This window comes from Xiphophorus couchianus, chromosome 13 (genome assembly GCF_001444195.1).
Source record: "Xiphophorus couchianus chromosome 13, X_couchianus-1.0, whole genome shotgun sequence".
NCBI lineage: Eukaryota > Metazoa > Chordata > Actinopteri > Cyprinodontiformes > Poeciliidae > Xiphophorus > Xiphophorus couchianus.
The window spans coordinates 29,807,249-29,822,869 of NC_040240.1; the positions used below are offsets into that span (position 1 = coordinate 29,807,249).

The 15,621-nt window shown below is 37.9% G+C and overlaps 2 protein-coding genes across 2 annotated transcripts; one reads left to right on the forward strand and one right to left on the reverse strand.

The window, feature by feature from the left end:
* Positions 1-5,133: 5,133 nt before the first annotated feature.
* Positions 5,134-8,586, reverse strand: LOC114156306 (uncharacterized). Its single transcript, XM_028036666.1, has 4 exons — positions 7,592-8,586; positions 7,227-7,340; positions 6,149-6,841; positions 5,134-5,166 (listed from the first exon to the last, which is right to left on the reverse strand). Exons 1-4 carry the CDS (start codon positions 8,504-8,506, stop codon positions 5,134-5,136), a joined length of 1,755 nt encoding a protein of 584 aa, XP_027892467.1. The 5' UTR covers positions 8,507-8,586.
* A 1,772-nt stretch (positions 8,587-10,358) lies between these two features.
* sh3bgrl3 (SH3 domain binding glutamate-rich protein like 3) lies at positions 10,359-15,081 on the forward strand. Its single transcript, XM_028036823.1, has 3 exons — positions 10,359-10,519; positions 13,310-13,477; positions 13,623-15,081. Exons 1-3 carry the CDS (start codon positions 10,475-10,477, stop codon positions 13,686-13,688), a joined length of 279 nt encoding a protein of 92 aa, XP_027892624.1. The 5' UTR covers positions 10,359-10,474; the 3' UTR covers positions 13,689-15,081.
* The last annotated feature ends 540 nt before the right edge of the window (positions 15,082-15,621 follow it).

The window sequence follows — 15,621 nt, forward strand, 5'->3', positions numbered from 1 at the left end:
GTAGTAGGCTATTTGTATGGCTGTTGGCTCACGTTAAGTCAACCCATCTAGCTTTTCTCCTTAGCTGTGATGCAACAATAAAACATCAAAACCCAAGCAGCAGTTTCAGCCGAACAGCTGAAAAGGCTTCGCATCAGGTTCCAGTGGACCATTAAAAAAGGTGCTGCCTTTTTCCACACGTTTGATTGCACCTTATTTACAGCCTCATCATTATATTGATTTGTCACGGATTCTCGCCATACCACGTCATCTGTTTGATGTTGGTGTGATCGCTCAGCTGTCTGCAATCCACTGATTGCCTCCTTGTATAACGTTGTTTAGTCTGGCAATATGGCTGACATAAAATGAGGAAGGAAAACCAAACGGGACAGAGGACCAAATTTGCAACATTTGTTACATTTTCAGCTGGTGCAATTAGCTTTCACACTGAACTGTGTCCCACGGACCAAACCCTGCAGAAAACCTGCTCCCCCCCTGGCCTGTGGTGGCGCTGCACCATGAACTGCTGACAGAATCAGCACAAAAACCTGAATTACAGTCAGCTCAATTTTTTTCCTTACAGAATGTGAACAAAAATGGAGTGGCATCAGATTTTAGCGGTTGTAAGATCGCTCTTTTGTCTTTGGCAAAAAACCCCAAAACGAAACAAAACAAAACAAACCATTTCTTCTGCTAGTGCTTGACATGTTAACTCTGGTTGTACTTCACCAGAATGCCCTGCACCATAGTCCACTTTTTTTGTCCGCGTCAGAGTTCGATAGCCTATTCACACCTCCCCAAGCAAATCAGACTTTCTAGGCAAAGGCTATTAGACAGGGCTCACATGCTCACATGACCTTTCGGCTCTATTTAGGAGTTCCCTTGAGGCCTGAAGTGCTTTGTGAATAACATTTATCTAATCGAGGTGAAATTCTAAGGAAAATCTTAGAATTTTCTAACATTTTCCAGGAGTTTTCCTAAAATGACTTCACTATGAGCTCCTTTTGTTCTCCGGATTCCTTGAGACTACGGGCTCAGAAACTCTTCCTACTCCAGAAGTAGAGGCTCACTCCAACCCGTGAGGAAACATTTCCAGTTAAGAACCCTGGCCTTATACAGAATGTTACGAGGCAATACAACAAATTGGTCGCAGTCTCAAAGGTTTGTAAAGTTAACTCTCAAACAGAAAGAAATATGCTTCTTCTAACTACAGGGTTCTGGTTTGATTGGTAAGTTGTGGCTCCAGTGTGGAAACTGCAGTTGCCTGAGTCAGAACCGGAGATAGACTGACCGTTTCTTCAAAGCAGGTTGCCTCCCAACAGCCACGTAGGTGAATGAACTCTATCCATATCAAACGATGGCAGGGTCCAACTCGGTAAATATTTAACAAGAGGGTATCCACTGGCAATTATACAAGCGTTTTCCACCAGGGCTGATGTTGCTTGAAGGATATATTACAGGGCATGTTGAATTCTTCCTGCTACATTATGAATTTGTGAACATAAGTCGTGGCAAGGAAAGTTCTAGAGCTGAAATTGGTTCCTTTTGTTTGATGTCCAGTTTAGACTAAATGTGTGTTTTTACTACTAGATGCTTTTGTTTTCTGTGAAACGGTTATCAAACATTTTCTAAGATCACACACACTGTGCAGAGGTGACCTTGTTGGTGTGTTTTGGAGCAACATAACTTAAGTGTGTTTGAGATAAAGGCCACAAACTGATGACCAACATTTCTCCATGTGGGGAGCACAATTGTTGGTTCTAATTGCAGTCATTTTTTTCTGGTTTAAGAACTTTTCATAAAATGCTAAGTAAGTGTTAAGTCACATGTAATGCCTGTCAAGTCTCCCAATTTAGCCTGGAAACGACGTTTTTTACCCATCTTTCCCAACATGCTCCTGTATTGTAGGACTATTATTTTCTGTCATCTGTGGACTAATGAATCTTTGGGATTATCGAGATGTCATTCTGGAATATGTGACAAAAGGATTTTGTGTTTTTTTTAGTTTTGGCCAACTGTGTGTTTGTGTGTGTGAAGAATCTGGATTAATGAGCTACAACATTTAATTTCCCTCTGGAATCAATAAAGTATTTTGTAATTTTAATTTATGGCGCAAAAACCTTCCATGGATGGGATTTTTGTGTCCAGTCTCTTTCTTATTATTGAATCACAAACACAGAGCCAGTGAGGCCTTCAGCCTCCTGGTTGGGTTGTGGGCGCTTCCTTGGAGTAACTTTTCCACTTCGCTCCTGTGAAGATTCACTACTGTTTGTGGTTTTCTCATTTGTAAATAATGGCTCTCAGGTTCACTGCAGTCCAAAAGCCTTAGAGGCAACAAAATTCTTCCCACGCTGATAAATATCTATGTCTTTGTTTCTCTACTACGGAGCCCCTAAGGGGACATGGAGAGAAAAAAAAAGGAAAGAAATCCCGACTTATTATCTCGAGATCCCGACTTATTATCTCGAGATCCCGACTTATTATCTCGAGATCCCGACTTATTATTATTATACTTTTCAAAGGGACCAAACTTCATCTGGCACATGGACTCCTACGACAAACTTAGACCATATGGAATATGCATCAACGCAAGTATTGATGGGTTTTCAAGAAAAATAATCTGGCTTAATGCTTACACAACAAGTAGTAATCCAAAGGTGATCGGGGGGTATTACATCGAAGCGGTGCAGCGTTTAAATGGCTGCCCTAGAGTTGTACGTGGTGATCTTGGAACCGAAAATGGCCATGTGAGAAGTTTCCGGCGTTTCCTTGTACCAACGGAACCAAACGAGACCCTTGACAGTTACCTGGAAGGAGCAAGTACAGCTAATCAAAGAATTGAATATTGGTGGCGTTTCCTTCGTAACCAGTGTGTGGAGTTCTGGTTGTCCCTTTTTGGAGACATCAGAGACAACGGTTACTTTGATGGTGGATTTTTAGACAAAAACCTTCTTCAGTTTTGCTGCATGGGGATCATACAGGTGAGTTAATCTTAATAATTTATTTATGTTTGGATAATAATAGCAAACTGAGATCCTAGAGGGATTACTTGTTTTTAAACACAGCGGATGCTGCGCAGCTCGCACACACATCCGCTGTGTTTCCAAACAAATAGTCCCAACGTAGTTCATTTGACATTCAGATCAAATAATAAAGTCATACCAGAACTCTGGAGAACTCAACAGAATAGCGAGATCAGTCTACTTTGGACCGAGGACACATTATGGGTTCCAAAGTGTGGTTATATTCTACAAAAAAAGACTAGGACCCAAACAAAGCTTGAATCACAATAAAGGGAACAAATCCTTCCAACGTCCCAAAAAATTAACACACATCATGCAAATGACTATTGAATGTAAAGTGTTTGACATGTTGCTTAGCCGTGATCCTCAGGGAGGTCTGAGGGTCCCTGGGGGAGGAATGGACTCTGGCTCTTCTGCCAGGCAAGTTTAGATGCTTCCATATCAAGGTTATTGTTTTAATATCAGCTCTGTACTGTATGAATAGTCTCAATCTCAGTTATATGTACAGTCATATTCAATAAATTAGAATTTGGGATGAGTATTGTCAAATTAAAAGCACTTTAAAATAACCTTAAAGCAGGAGTTTAGTGTTTTTATTGGTGTGATGTAATATTCTAATCTAAAATGTTATATTTTCCTTAGCTGTAAGCAAGACATCATTTTCATTAACACATAAATGCTATATGTTAAGTCCACTAGTTTAAGCAGTGGACTAAATAAATCAGTATGACCATGATTTGATCTTGCATACTTGAAGTTGCTTAGCTTTCTCAGATGTTTAAATAACAATACACATATAATAATGTGTTTAACCATAGCTGGAGACACTGTAAGTCTTGAAAGATTTTTCCTGAGATGTGAAACATGCAAAATTGTGTTCGCAAACATTGTTGATGTGTAAAAAGTTGAATTTCATGTTAAAATTGTAATCTAACTGTAGGATTCTTCTTTTTCAAGCCACCTTCAGTTTTGTTTGAATTGAATACAACATGGTGCAAATTTTAAATTAAGGACTTTATTCTCTAACTCATTGAGAATTGATGAAAATAAAATCAATAATTAATAATCATAATGAAATTGGTATTGCAAAGTTTTTAGGAATTCTTATCCCTATTTATGACTCTTATAATTTACTAATTTTAAGACAGATGAGTGTGTATGATTCTCATATTCATGTGTTCTTTGTGACAGGATGAGCTGGATGATACTGCCCAGGTTTGGAATGCACACTCCATCAGGCCATCAAACAACAGAAATGTCCCCAGTGGTCGACCCAATGTGATGTATGCATTACCTGAGCTCTACAGCTCTCTTTGCCTTGTTGAAGAGGAACATGTTGAAGTATGCAAAAATGAGTGCATTTCTCGACTGACCAAACCATGTGATCCAGATGTCTTTGACCTCTGCAACATCCTTATGGCAGAGTCCCATCTGACCTTACCCACAGACGCTTACCAGGCTTTGAACTTGTATATGCATCTAAGAGAGGCAATCATTGCATCACTTTAAAATGTGCTGACTGCAAGCAAGAACATTTTTCAGCACCTTTACAAGCCCACTTAGAATGGCATGCAGATGTAAACAAACTGTGTTTCTTTTCTTTCAAAAGTATTTCATTATGTTCTCTAGAAGGGACAATGAAGAAATGTATTGTTCATTTGAGTTTCATGAACTGCCAGTTTATTCAACTGCTTCTAACCATTTTGTAAATATGCAATATCTGTTTCAGATGAAAATAAACTCTGTGAAAGCAAATATTTACTTGTCAAACAAAGATAAACATAAAAGGAAAATAAGGGTATTTAGTATAAATAATATTTATCTGAAAATGTAATTCTGTGATCAAAACAAAATGCTTCTTTTAAGTGATAAACTCTGTCCTGCCATTCTATTTTTAAAATAAATGTTGCATTAATTAACTTTTTAAAATTTGAAATGCTATAAAAAAAGGAAAAGTATTTGAAACAATCAACATGATACAAAGCACAATGCATATTTCTTGCCTCTGAAGTTAATAAGGGTTGTAAACACAATTATGAACTTTTTAAAAAATCTGTAAAAACATCTAAAAGCTTAAACAGTAAACCTTACTGAAAGAACAAACTCTGCTTAAAGCAACATTGCACAGAGGCTACATCAACAGATCGGTCTTGTAGTACAGCATCTTGAAAGAAAATGAGAACACATTTCTGTTTAATTACAAAAAATGGGTTAGAATATGATAAAATCAAAGGAGCACTTCTTCATACATTGAAAAACAAAATCTTAACAGGTAATTCTGGTCTAGTTTCTAGTGAAAATATCCTATTACACTTAAAATAAGACAAATTAACTTAAAAGTAACTTTTCAGCAACATATAGAGTTTTAAGTAAGTAATTCTTTAATATTGATGAGAAAGTACTTGCTCTATTGGCAGATAAATTAACTTATAGGAAAAATATATTGTTATAAGTTAAATAATCTTCCAATATAAACAGTACTTTTTGATCAATATTAAGGAATTATTTACTTAAAACAAGATCTTAAAATCTTGCGGAAAAGTAATTTTTACATTAATTTGTATTATTCACAAGGTATCTTTGAAAATAAATACAATTGAAATGTAAAGTAACAAAAACATACAGCCAAACCATGAAAACATAAAATCAATTGCTATATGACTGAATGCATTAAATATTTAAATATGAAATTTAGAAAAAAAAAAAAAACTGCATTCAAAACAAAAAGGTGCTGTAAATACCTCCCATCAACTTCAAATTATGTCCATTTCAAAGTAATTACTGGAGAGGATGTTGTCGAACTCTGTGCGAAAGTCTGGGTAAGAACTATAAGTGCAAGGAAGTTCTAGGGTAGCTCCACAGGTGCGAGCAACAGGCCTTCTATTAAGCCCGGTTTCAGTGTTGAAACAAATGAGAATTTTGTCAACACAGATTACAGAAGAGCCGGTGCAGAAACGCAGTATTTTTTCGGCCTTGTCTTCATCAGCATTTTTTACAAAACGTTGAAGGTGGTTAAAGGTTGTCTGTTCTCTCTGGGACAGCGTCACATTTGCTGATTCAAACAGCTGTAACAGTCTTTTACCTGAGGCCTTCTTTTTTTCATACAAAGACAACAGACATTTCTTGTCAGCAAGTTCCACTAGTACACATGCCATGGATGTGGAGAAGCAATCCAATATATACTTTGGCTCTTGAAGAATTGCCTTGTGAGCCATGGTTTCAATGGCCTGCTGAATGTTCTCATTGGGAGGCAGGAAGTGGGACCCCATCCTTGTGAAGAGGTCTAGCAAGTCCTCTTCATCACCTTGATCCATGGTGCCCTGTAGAGCCTTCTCAACAGCTGATCTCTCTACTAGAGGGAGGTAGTTGAGAAATGATGGGATCAATACATCATCATCCACTGATTCAATTCCATGGACACAAGCTAAAATGAAAGCTTTCGATAGCCTCACTGGAATGACTCCATGGTCTAGAAATCCTTTGACCCAAATGTGTCCAATGGCTTGCCATTCAGACTCACAAAAGTCAGGCCTCAACCTGGGAACTCGCTCTGTTTCACCCTCACACTGTTCCAAAAACTGCTCCCAAAATGCAGTGTAAACCTCCCTTGATACCCCAGCATCATCGATTGCTCTTTCATTCACAAACTCCATTTTTAAAGTCTGATTCAAAAGGTTGTTTTCCATAAACACAGCCAAAAGATCTTCCACAACCTTGATCCTGCGAATTGACACATGTAGATGGTTTGCTAGATTTTCTGAGTTACCAGCTGAAACAGATTGGGGCAGTAGACCGCTTGAACTTGGGTGAGAATCTTCGGGTGGAATCAAGCCAGAGTCCTGGGTAAAAGATAAAGCAATAACCATTATTAACAACACAGATACAAATATAAGATTTCTACAAACAGATTGGACATTTGTTTGTTAATATTCTCTTCATTACTATGTTATGATTACCAAGCTAATTTGTAGAACTTTGGAAGATCTGGTGGAACACTAACCCTTCTGCTTAATCCATACTTTAATACTTTCATATGATTTTTTTTAATTAAATAGAAAATACCAATTCAATTAAATGAAAAATATATATTCAATTCAATAAAAAAATATGTATTCAATTCAAAAGATGTAATAATTGCATGACCTTTAAAAAAAAGGTGGTACTGAGTTGTTCATTACAGAGGAGAAAATGAGCTCTGGGTTGTATTGACTGTGTCCATTTCACCTGGCCAGTTTGTCCTGCCTCCATATTACTGGTTTGCATTTGTGATGAGAAGAGACTCCTGGCTGAAGGCAACAGTATCGGGGAACCGTGTCCAAAGGGACTGCTGAGATCGTCCTGAATGACAAAGTTGTACAGTATTGTAATATATAAAGTTATGTTTGATTACAGCACACAACACAAGTGTTAAACTATTCATACCTTTGCCTTAAGATAGATATTTATTTCACAGTTGATTAAAAATACATCACAAAAAAACTATGTAAATTCTACCAAATAATATGTTACTATTTTACCTCAATTCAAATGTCACATATCACTTCTATAAGTATCTAAATCGTATCACGCCAAAGCGTTTCTGATCTTACCTGTACAACTTCTTCAGTGTTGTCATAATTTAGTGTTACAACGACTATGTCACTGTCATCATCCAATCCAATTAGGTCCTCTTCAGGATTCCATACAACCGTGTCTCCCTCATCCATGTGTGGAACAGATCCAGAATTTTCAGAGCTGAAGGGCTGGGGCTGCCGAGGTGTGGATCCAGAATGAGGTGGATCTGTAAAATCAACAACTCCAGAATGGTTGTAGGAAGAGTCTAGGTGATTCAAAGTTTGATCATCACAATCCTCCATTTCACCAAAAGATCCTTTTCTAGCTGTTGGGGTTGAATCCATGTCATTTGGTTGTTCAGGACTTTGACAATCTTCTTCAGATGAATACTGAACTGTTTCTTCTTTCTTTGTGCACATGTAAAACCGTAGAAGCTTCAGCTTGGTTTTTTCATAAAGATTTCCGACTGTTTCATCTAAAGAAATCAGATTTTTTTTGAAGTCACAAACTTCAAAAAGAAAGTCTTCAATTACCCCTTTGGTGGAGGTCCCATCTGGAAAAAAAAGCTCCTTTCCCATTTCAAGAATTTGAGAAACAGTTGTACTTTTATCCACTGTTGCATGCCTCGTTCCTCCACCATTTCTTGTTCTCACTTGTTGGAATTCATCAATGTGAAAATGAAGCCACCCAATTTCAATTTTTCTCGAAGTCCTCCCTGCTGCCTTACTTCTTCCTCTTGCCATCTCCACCCCTTGCATTTGGAACAAACCAGATGTGCTACAAACAGCTCTTTTGGTCCTAGATCTCATTTTCCGTGCTCCAATTTTATCTCTTAAGTTCTGGAGAAGAGTATCTTTTTCTGCAATAAGTGTACTTTGCTGACAAAAAGACAGAACTGCTATTCTGTCACCATATGAAGTGATGTAATTGGTCATCTGTTCGTCTGTCATTATAGACAGCACAGCCTTGTCCACCTGGAGACATAAAAAATAAAAAAATAATTAGAATAAAGACATCCACATCTTTATATATATATATAGTAATAGTTGTATTTCAGAAAGCCATGCGAAGACTTCTTGTGTAGCACTATCGCTGCTAGTTATGGGTCGCATAATTTGTTGTGCCGTTGCCATAGTAACCCCCTTTTTTGAAGACAAATTGTAGAATGTGTGGTCAAACTTTAACAGATAAAACAAGTTTTTCTTGATAAAATACAAAGCGGTTCTTAGCTAAGGCTATCAAACGTAGTTTTTCACTGAGCGGATATTTATCAAACAATGTTTTATGCGATTATATTTACCTTGTCTCTTTGCATGTGCATGATATCCTCCTCTGGGACATCTCTGGACCGCAGAAAATGATATAAGTCGTCCTCCATAATCAATGTAGACACACTCCCCCACGTTTACCGTATAAAAACATGCCTTTCCCCCCCAAAAAAAGTAACTCGCGATTTTTCAGAAATGTCGCGGGATCTCGAGATAATAAGTCGGGATCTCGAGAAAATAAGTCGGGATTTCTTTCCTTTTTTTTTTCTCTCCATGTCCCCTTAGGGGCTCCGTACTCATCTGATCTTTAATTTCAGTAAATTGGCCCTTGAACTGTTGCTTTTTGGATCTTTCCACCTGCTTCATGTCAGTTTGCAACTTCGTACTGTTGAGAATGTTTTTCCCCCCTCAATAAATACAATCTTCATTTGTAATCAGTAGTTTGAAGATCTTAGTTTGAAAAAAAGAAAGACGCAAAAGCAGTCGGTAAAGGGGTGTAATACTTTTTCATTAAACAGTCAGTTTTGGAAGAAATAGCCTTCTGCTGCCCCCCAGTGTTTGATGAGAATATTACTACACTAGACATACCACTGTCTCATTGGCCTCCCTGTGTTTTGTGTTGTTAAAGGTAGACCTGAAGCAATGTATTTATTGAAAATGGTAGTCAATTTTTGCCGTCTATAGTAATTGTCCTTCTGTTTGCTGGCATGGTCCGGTCCATGCAGGTTAGGCTCTGCTATTCACCTAAATCCCTGAATCAGATGAATTACGGGAACATTGGACTCTGTCCCAGATTCTTCCTGCGTGACTCAATGGGAGTCAGACCGCCGGCCTCACCTCTGATCATTACATTTCATTTCAGCTCAGTAAATGCAATGAGGCAATAATAATAATAATAATAATAATAATAATAATAATAATAATAATAATAATAATAGTATTATAATAATAATAATAATAATATTATTATTATTATTATTATTATTATTATAATAATAATATGCAAAGCATTAAACCAAGAAAGCACTTCCCGGATATTTGTCATTGTGTTGATGATGTGGCGCCTGAAACACTTATGTGCGCAATTACAGTTCAAATGTGTGGAAAAGGTCAAGCTGGGGGGTTCATTGGGCAGGATCATGTTTACTCCCATATTCCACGCTGAATTGTTGAGCAGTTTTAAGCCTCACTTGGTTTTTGCTTTGTTTAATCTGTTTGCAGAGGAAGGCTCTGTTGCTGAGAGGTGTTCTTCTAAAAGTTCATATTGTAAGAACGCTTGGAAAAAGTCATTCAGTAGACAGGAGGTCTACTATATATATATATATATATATATATATATATATATATATATATATATATATATATATATATATATATATAAATAATGATTATTTTAACATATAATTACTTAAAATTTCCAGTATGACAGGAACGTTGCACTATTTGTACAATTATTATTTTCTAATAACATTTGTATACTAATACTTGCTATACTGTCTTTTTTGGCCCTAATTGAACCATTATTTTGAAAGAGGTCGTGGCATTGCCGTCTTCCGGTGTGAGCTATCCCAGTTCATCTTGACGCCAGTGAGTGAGAGCTATTTGCAAGCAGCGGACGCATCAAGAAAGTGTCGCTCGGAACCTGCAGCGATGAGCGTCAGAGTCTACTACACCACCGTCACCGCCTCGCGGACGGTAAGTCGGCCAAATGTACCAGTTTACCGCTGAATGTGAGTATTGAGCTCCGACTGGAGCTGCTAACAATGGTTCAGTGTGACGGACACACCCAGCACCCTGTCTGTAATAGCTTCCTCCTGACTAACAGTGCAGCGGGCCTATGCACTTAAACGCTTTTTGCATCATTCATTTAATGTCAGCTTTATGTATCTTCTCGGCACTTATTGTTCATTAACACCTAATTGTAATGGCAATTAGCGGCAGGTGTCTTTATTTTTCCACCTGTATTCATGAGCTTGGTTGGCTGTTTGTTTCCCCCCCAACAAATTAGCAAGCGGTATTTGTTCACTATTCGCCACAAAACTTTGTTCGGACGGTGGTTGTGAAACACGGTCACTCAGGTTCGCGCGACTTGACAAAATATCTGGCTCGTGAGCACATGTATCCGCTGTGAGCTCTGCACCAAACCTCATTCAAAAACGTGTCACTTTAAGCTCCCTGCGTAGCTCAACTCAACGACAGTAACACGATTCTGTCCAAATAATGTGTACTTATAAAGTCTGACACGTGAAACACATTGAGCAGCATTACGCAATAAGAACAGCCGATTGTTTAAGAAGCAAAAATATTATCAATATGCATATTCCAGCTACTTAACGTTGTTACTGTAGTTGGTCACTTCACTTGGCACCTCCTGTAAAATTGCGGTAGCCGAATTAGGCTGCAGTTTTTGTTGCAGAAAACAACAAAAAACGTATTCTTTTTATTCTTGCTTGTATATTTTTTTGTCAGAAGAGCAACATACAAGCACATTCTTTCATTTGTATTACAGAAATTTGCAAGGAATGTTGGTACTAAATGTGTTCAACATGTCAATGACTTAAATTGCTAAGACCTATATCTGCAAATAAAATATTTCATGATGATGCGGAAACAACTTGACTTAATTTAGCCAAACAACAATCAATAATTATTACGCTACACACTGACAAGTTTTAGTAAGACTGCTGAACAGGGGTGTGTCCAGGAAGTTTTTAAAGAGGGCTAAATGGTAACCAATGATGATCTTGGGGTGTTGCACCAAAATAAAACCCATAAGTAGGCTGTAATAAACTTTATTAAAAGTTTGTGACTCACAATGTGGATGTCATACCTACATAATTATAAAGGCATGAAACGCAAATATAAAAATATGGCATATTGAAGCTATGTCTTTTCTCAAAAGTTGTGCTCAAACGTTTTGTCAAACACTGCATACAGCAACAGTCTTCAGTCAGAGGTTTCCTCAGGTTAGGTGACTGACTGCTAGTGGAGACGCTTTCTACTTACAGCATCACTTTCCACAACAAGTCTTTGAGGATCCTTGTATCATAGAAGTTCACCTTTGGCATAAATAAAGTATCGCTGAATTAAAAATGCTTTGTGTTAATATCTGTAATTTCTGGATGTTAATGATTCCTTGCCAGAAGTCAAAGCCTGACGACCAATTAAATTGGTCGTCATTAAACATTACTGCTATAATTTTTTCATATGCAGCAGCAACTTTAAAAAAAGGAAAAACACTGTACATCTTTCAGACTATCTGCCATCTGGTATCTATTAGGAGCTCATTACTTTTTAACCCTCTCATGTGCTTTAAGGCATCTGTCCAACCGTCCAGTTTCTGGAAGTTGTTCCTTTTTCTCTGCCACTATGATATCCAGAACCTTAAAAAAATAAAAGTCGTTTGCTGAGCTAATAACCATTCATTAGCCAGAGCGGATTTTTTTGGAACTTCCTGGATAAAGTGACCAACAGCTCTGCTTCTCTTTCCCCCTCATCCACCGGTGTGAGGATGTAACTAACTAAAACACATAGCAGCGTGACCTTTTTGCAGTTTGTTCCGCTTTTTGAGGTGTGGTCACATTTTCGAACAGCCAACTTCCTTAGTGACCCAGAGTGACAGCGGACTGTTCATAGAGGAACCAAACAAACAATGTTTGAAAATCATTCAAAGTGCTTTTAGTTGAGACTGTTCCCTGAAGCCCGTTATTAGATAGAAGAGAGAGACATCTCGGTTCCCATTGATGTTTTAAATCAGGGGTCCCCAAACTTTCTCCTGTGAGGGCCACATAACTTGTCCCTTCTCTGATGGGGGGCCGGGGTCAGTTTGTAACAGAAAAAGTGTGACGATTGTAAGAGTGCTAAACATAAAAATGTATTGTTTTTCAGAAAGCACAATCAAATAACCTTTTCTGGATTCTTCAGAGAACAAAAGTCAGGAAATAACACTATTTATGAAATAAATAATAACCAAATAACACTGGGTTCTCCACATAAAAAAAAGGGTTAGGGTCAATTATATGCATGTATAAAATAGTTACTAACTAATAGTTAATAATAAATAAAGTTCATTACTAAGGAACATTTTATTGCAAAAGTCCAACTTATCAAATAAAAATGCACATATATGAAAATACTCTGGTATTGTTCAGGGGGCCGGACCAAATGTGGAGGCGGGCCGCATCTGGCCCGCGGGCCGTAGTTTGGGGACCACTGTTTTAAATGCTTGTTTCAGATTTGAAAATTGACTAAATGGTTAGTTTACCCTGGTTTTGTTGACAACATTCTAGACATTAAGGGTGAAAAAGTTGCAGCTTTTTCAGCCAAACCTGGGGTATTGCTTACATCACTTTTACCATTTGTTTGAACACCTGTGACTACATTGGAGGTATTGGAAGTCTCCATCCTTCCTTACTGAAGGTGGGTGGGTGCTAGATGGTGCTGCCTGGCGGTACTTCTGACTGAAGCTCGTGTTTTTTTGTCCAGGTCAAGTCTCAACAAGCGGAGGTCATCCGGATCCTGGAAAGCAAAAGCATCCGGTACGAGCTCATCGACATCTCCGTGGGTGGCGAACTCCGGGATGAAATGAGAAGCAAAGCAGGGGACCCCACTGCGGCCCCTCCCCAGTTCTTCAATGAAGACCAGTACTGTGGGGTGAGGAAAACACACATCAGTATAAAAACCATATATACATCTACCTTTATCTCTGGCGGTCACCTCAGGCTTTAAACATGGCCAGTGTTTAACTGTTAACATTTCTGATTTGCCTTTTTGAGATCCTTTCTTCTCTCCTCCACAGAACTACGAGATGTTTTCAGAGGCAGTGGAAGCCGATACAGTGGAACAATTTCTGAAACTGGCATGAGGACAGTGGGACGTCGACCCGCCCCGCTCTTCTAAACCTCCATCACCTCCAACCACTTCCCTTTTCTCCCCACATCATGTTGGAGGACCTCCACTACGTCGCTGTCCACCACTGACGCCGTCTGCCCACTTTTTATGCCATAACGAAGAATGCCAAATATCTCTAATCCAACCAATCAGAAGTCACACGTTCCCCTTAACTGCAAAGTTGGTCTTAATCTGATTTCTTTTTTTGTTGTTTTCAGATCTTTATATATGTTAGACTACTGTTATGAAGGAACTCCAAACCCCGAAGGAATCAGTGTGTAGTAATCGGGTATACTAATGAATCCAATCAACAATCAAATGAGAAACTATCTATTCCATCTGTAATTAAAACACAATTATGTTTGCACTCAGAAGTCTTTGTAAGTACTGAACTTCTAACTGAAGATGGTTAGAAGTGAAAGGACTACAAGGTATTAAAAGAATAATGGTTTAGATTCGTTAAGAATTGAAGGAGTCAATTTAGCTTGAAGTCCAATGCTAACCCAAATACGGAATTTGCAGCATTCTTGAGTCTGTATTATTACAAGTACTCCTTTTGTACTTTTAAAAATATACCAGTTTTTGGACCAATCATCTTCACCCATGTTATTACATCATACTCATAACACAGACCAATGACTGACGCAACCCTCAACCAACCAAAGAAACGCCGTTTTTCTGACTCGGTTTCTTAACCAGATCCAAAGGTTAAACTTTTAAAAGACGGCCTCTGGTTTGACATCTCAAACATCTGCTTAAAGTTTGCATCCGGCTTCCACTCTTAGTGCCAATAGACCAGTTCTCTTAACGCGGATCATGACTGCAGTGTTAGCATTGACTTGCCCTCTTCTCCTTCTATCTGTCACTTACCTGGTTTCTGTAGCTGCTGCGTCTTACTGACTGGGCAAAAGATGCCAATCAATAACAAGAAGGGAGTATTTCATGCTGAAGGTTTACATTTTGGTTATCATAACTCAGTCTTATGGAACTTTGGGAACATTCAACACATTCCATTGGTGTTGCATTTATTCCCTGAATCACTTGGTTGAAATAAAATTTAAAAAAAGCTCATTTTGCAGGATTTCGTCAAGATGTTTGCACCCCCCTGCCTTCATTGCATCTGTTAAGCTGTCCCTTGTGATTTCCTCTCACCATGCTTGTGTATTGTATTGTAGATGTTTGCCTATTATCGATGTATACTCACTGAATCATTCTTTAGACATTCCATTCTGAGCTCCTGCGTTGCTTTTTGGACCAATTCCTCTTGGCCAAAACAAAAAATGAAGAAAGTACGAACTTAAAAGCGGTTGTCTTCCAAGAAGATTGTGAGAAGTGATTTATGCATTAAAATAAAAGAGTTAAATCAATCTGTTTGGATTATTGATTATATGGGATTTTGATTCATTTAAATGTGCAGTTTTGGTTGGCTGTTTATAACTGAAAGGAGAATGCTACATCTGATTTTCCTTTTTAATTGGCTTGTAAGGGAAAACTTGTGTAGTTTTACTGTGTCTTCACTACACCAAAAAACTGGGTCCATATGTAAACTTTGTACTATTTCAAATCTTGATAATTCTGAAGGAAGTCATCATAACTTATTGTGCATTCCAGGATATTGACTTTAAGATTAAAAGTACATTCTGAAATAATTTCTGAGAACAAATACAACTAAGTATGGACCACAGGTTCATCTCAAACAAGAACATAAAATTAATTCAACTCAAAAGGTGTAACTTGATCCTAGACTTTTACATACACTCCTAAAATGTTATTTGTATATCAGATTTCAGCAACAAGGCAATTCAAAGTGCTTTACACTATAAAAAGCAAAGTAACAAATGAAATGTGCAATAGGCATTACATTTTATCAAATGTTTTAAAATGAACAGAACTCAGCCCACATTTCT

Excerpts from the sequence above, each read along its gene's own strand:
- sh3bgrl3 (XM_028036823.1), top strand. The coding sequence starts at position 10,475 with ATGAGCGTCAGAGTCTACTACACCACCGTCACCGCCTCGCGGACG. Across the intron at positions 10,520-13,309 it reads CCGTCACCGCCTCGCGGACG|GTCAAGTCTCAACAAGCGGA; the intron begins GTAAGTCGGCCA and ends TTTTTTGTCCAG. Across the intron at positions 13,478-13,622 it reads ATGAAGACCAGTACTGTGGG|AACTACGAGATGTTTTCAGA; the intron begins GTGAGGAAAACA and ends TCTCCTCCACAG.
- LOC114156306 (XM_028036666.1), bottom strand. The coding sequence starts at position 8,506 with ATGACAGACGAACAGATGACCAATTACATCACTTCATATGGTGACAGA. Across the intron at positions 7,341-7,591 it reads ACACTGAAGAAGTTGTACAG|GACGATCTCAGCAGTCCCTT; the intron begins GTAAGATCAGAA and ends TTTGTCATTCAG. Across the intron at positions 5,167-6,148 it reads TCTCCACATCCATGGCATGT|ATGCTGTACTACAAGACCGA; the intron begins GTACTAGTGGAA and ends TTTTCTTTCAAG.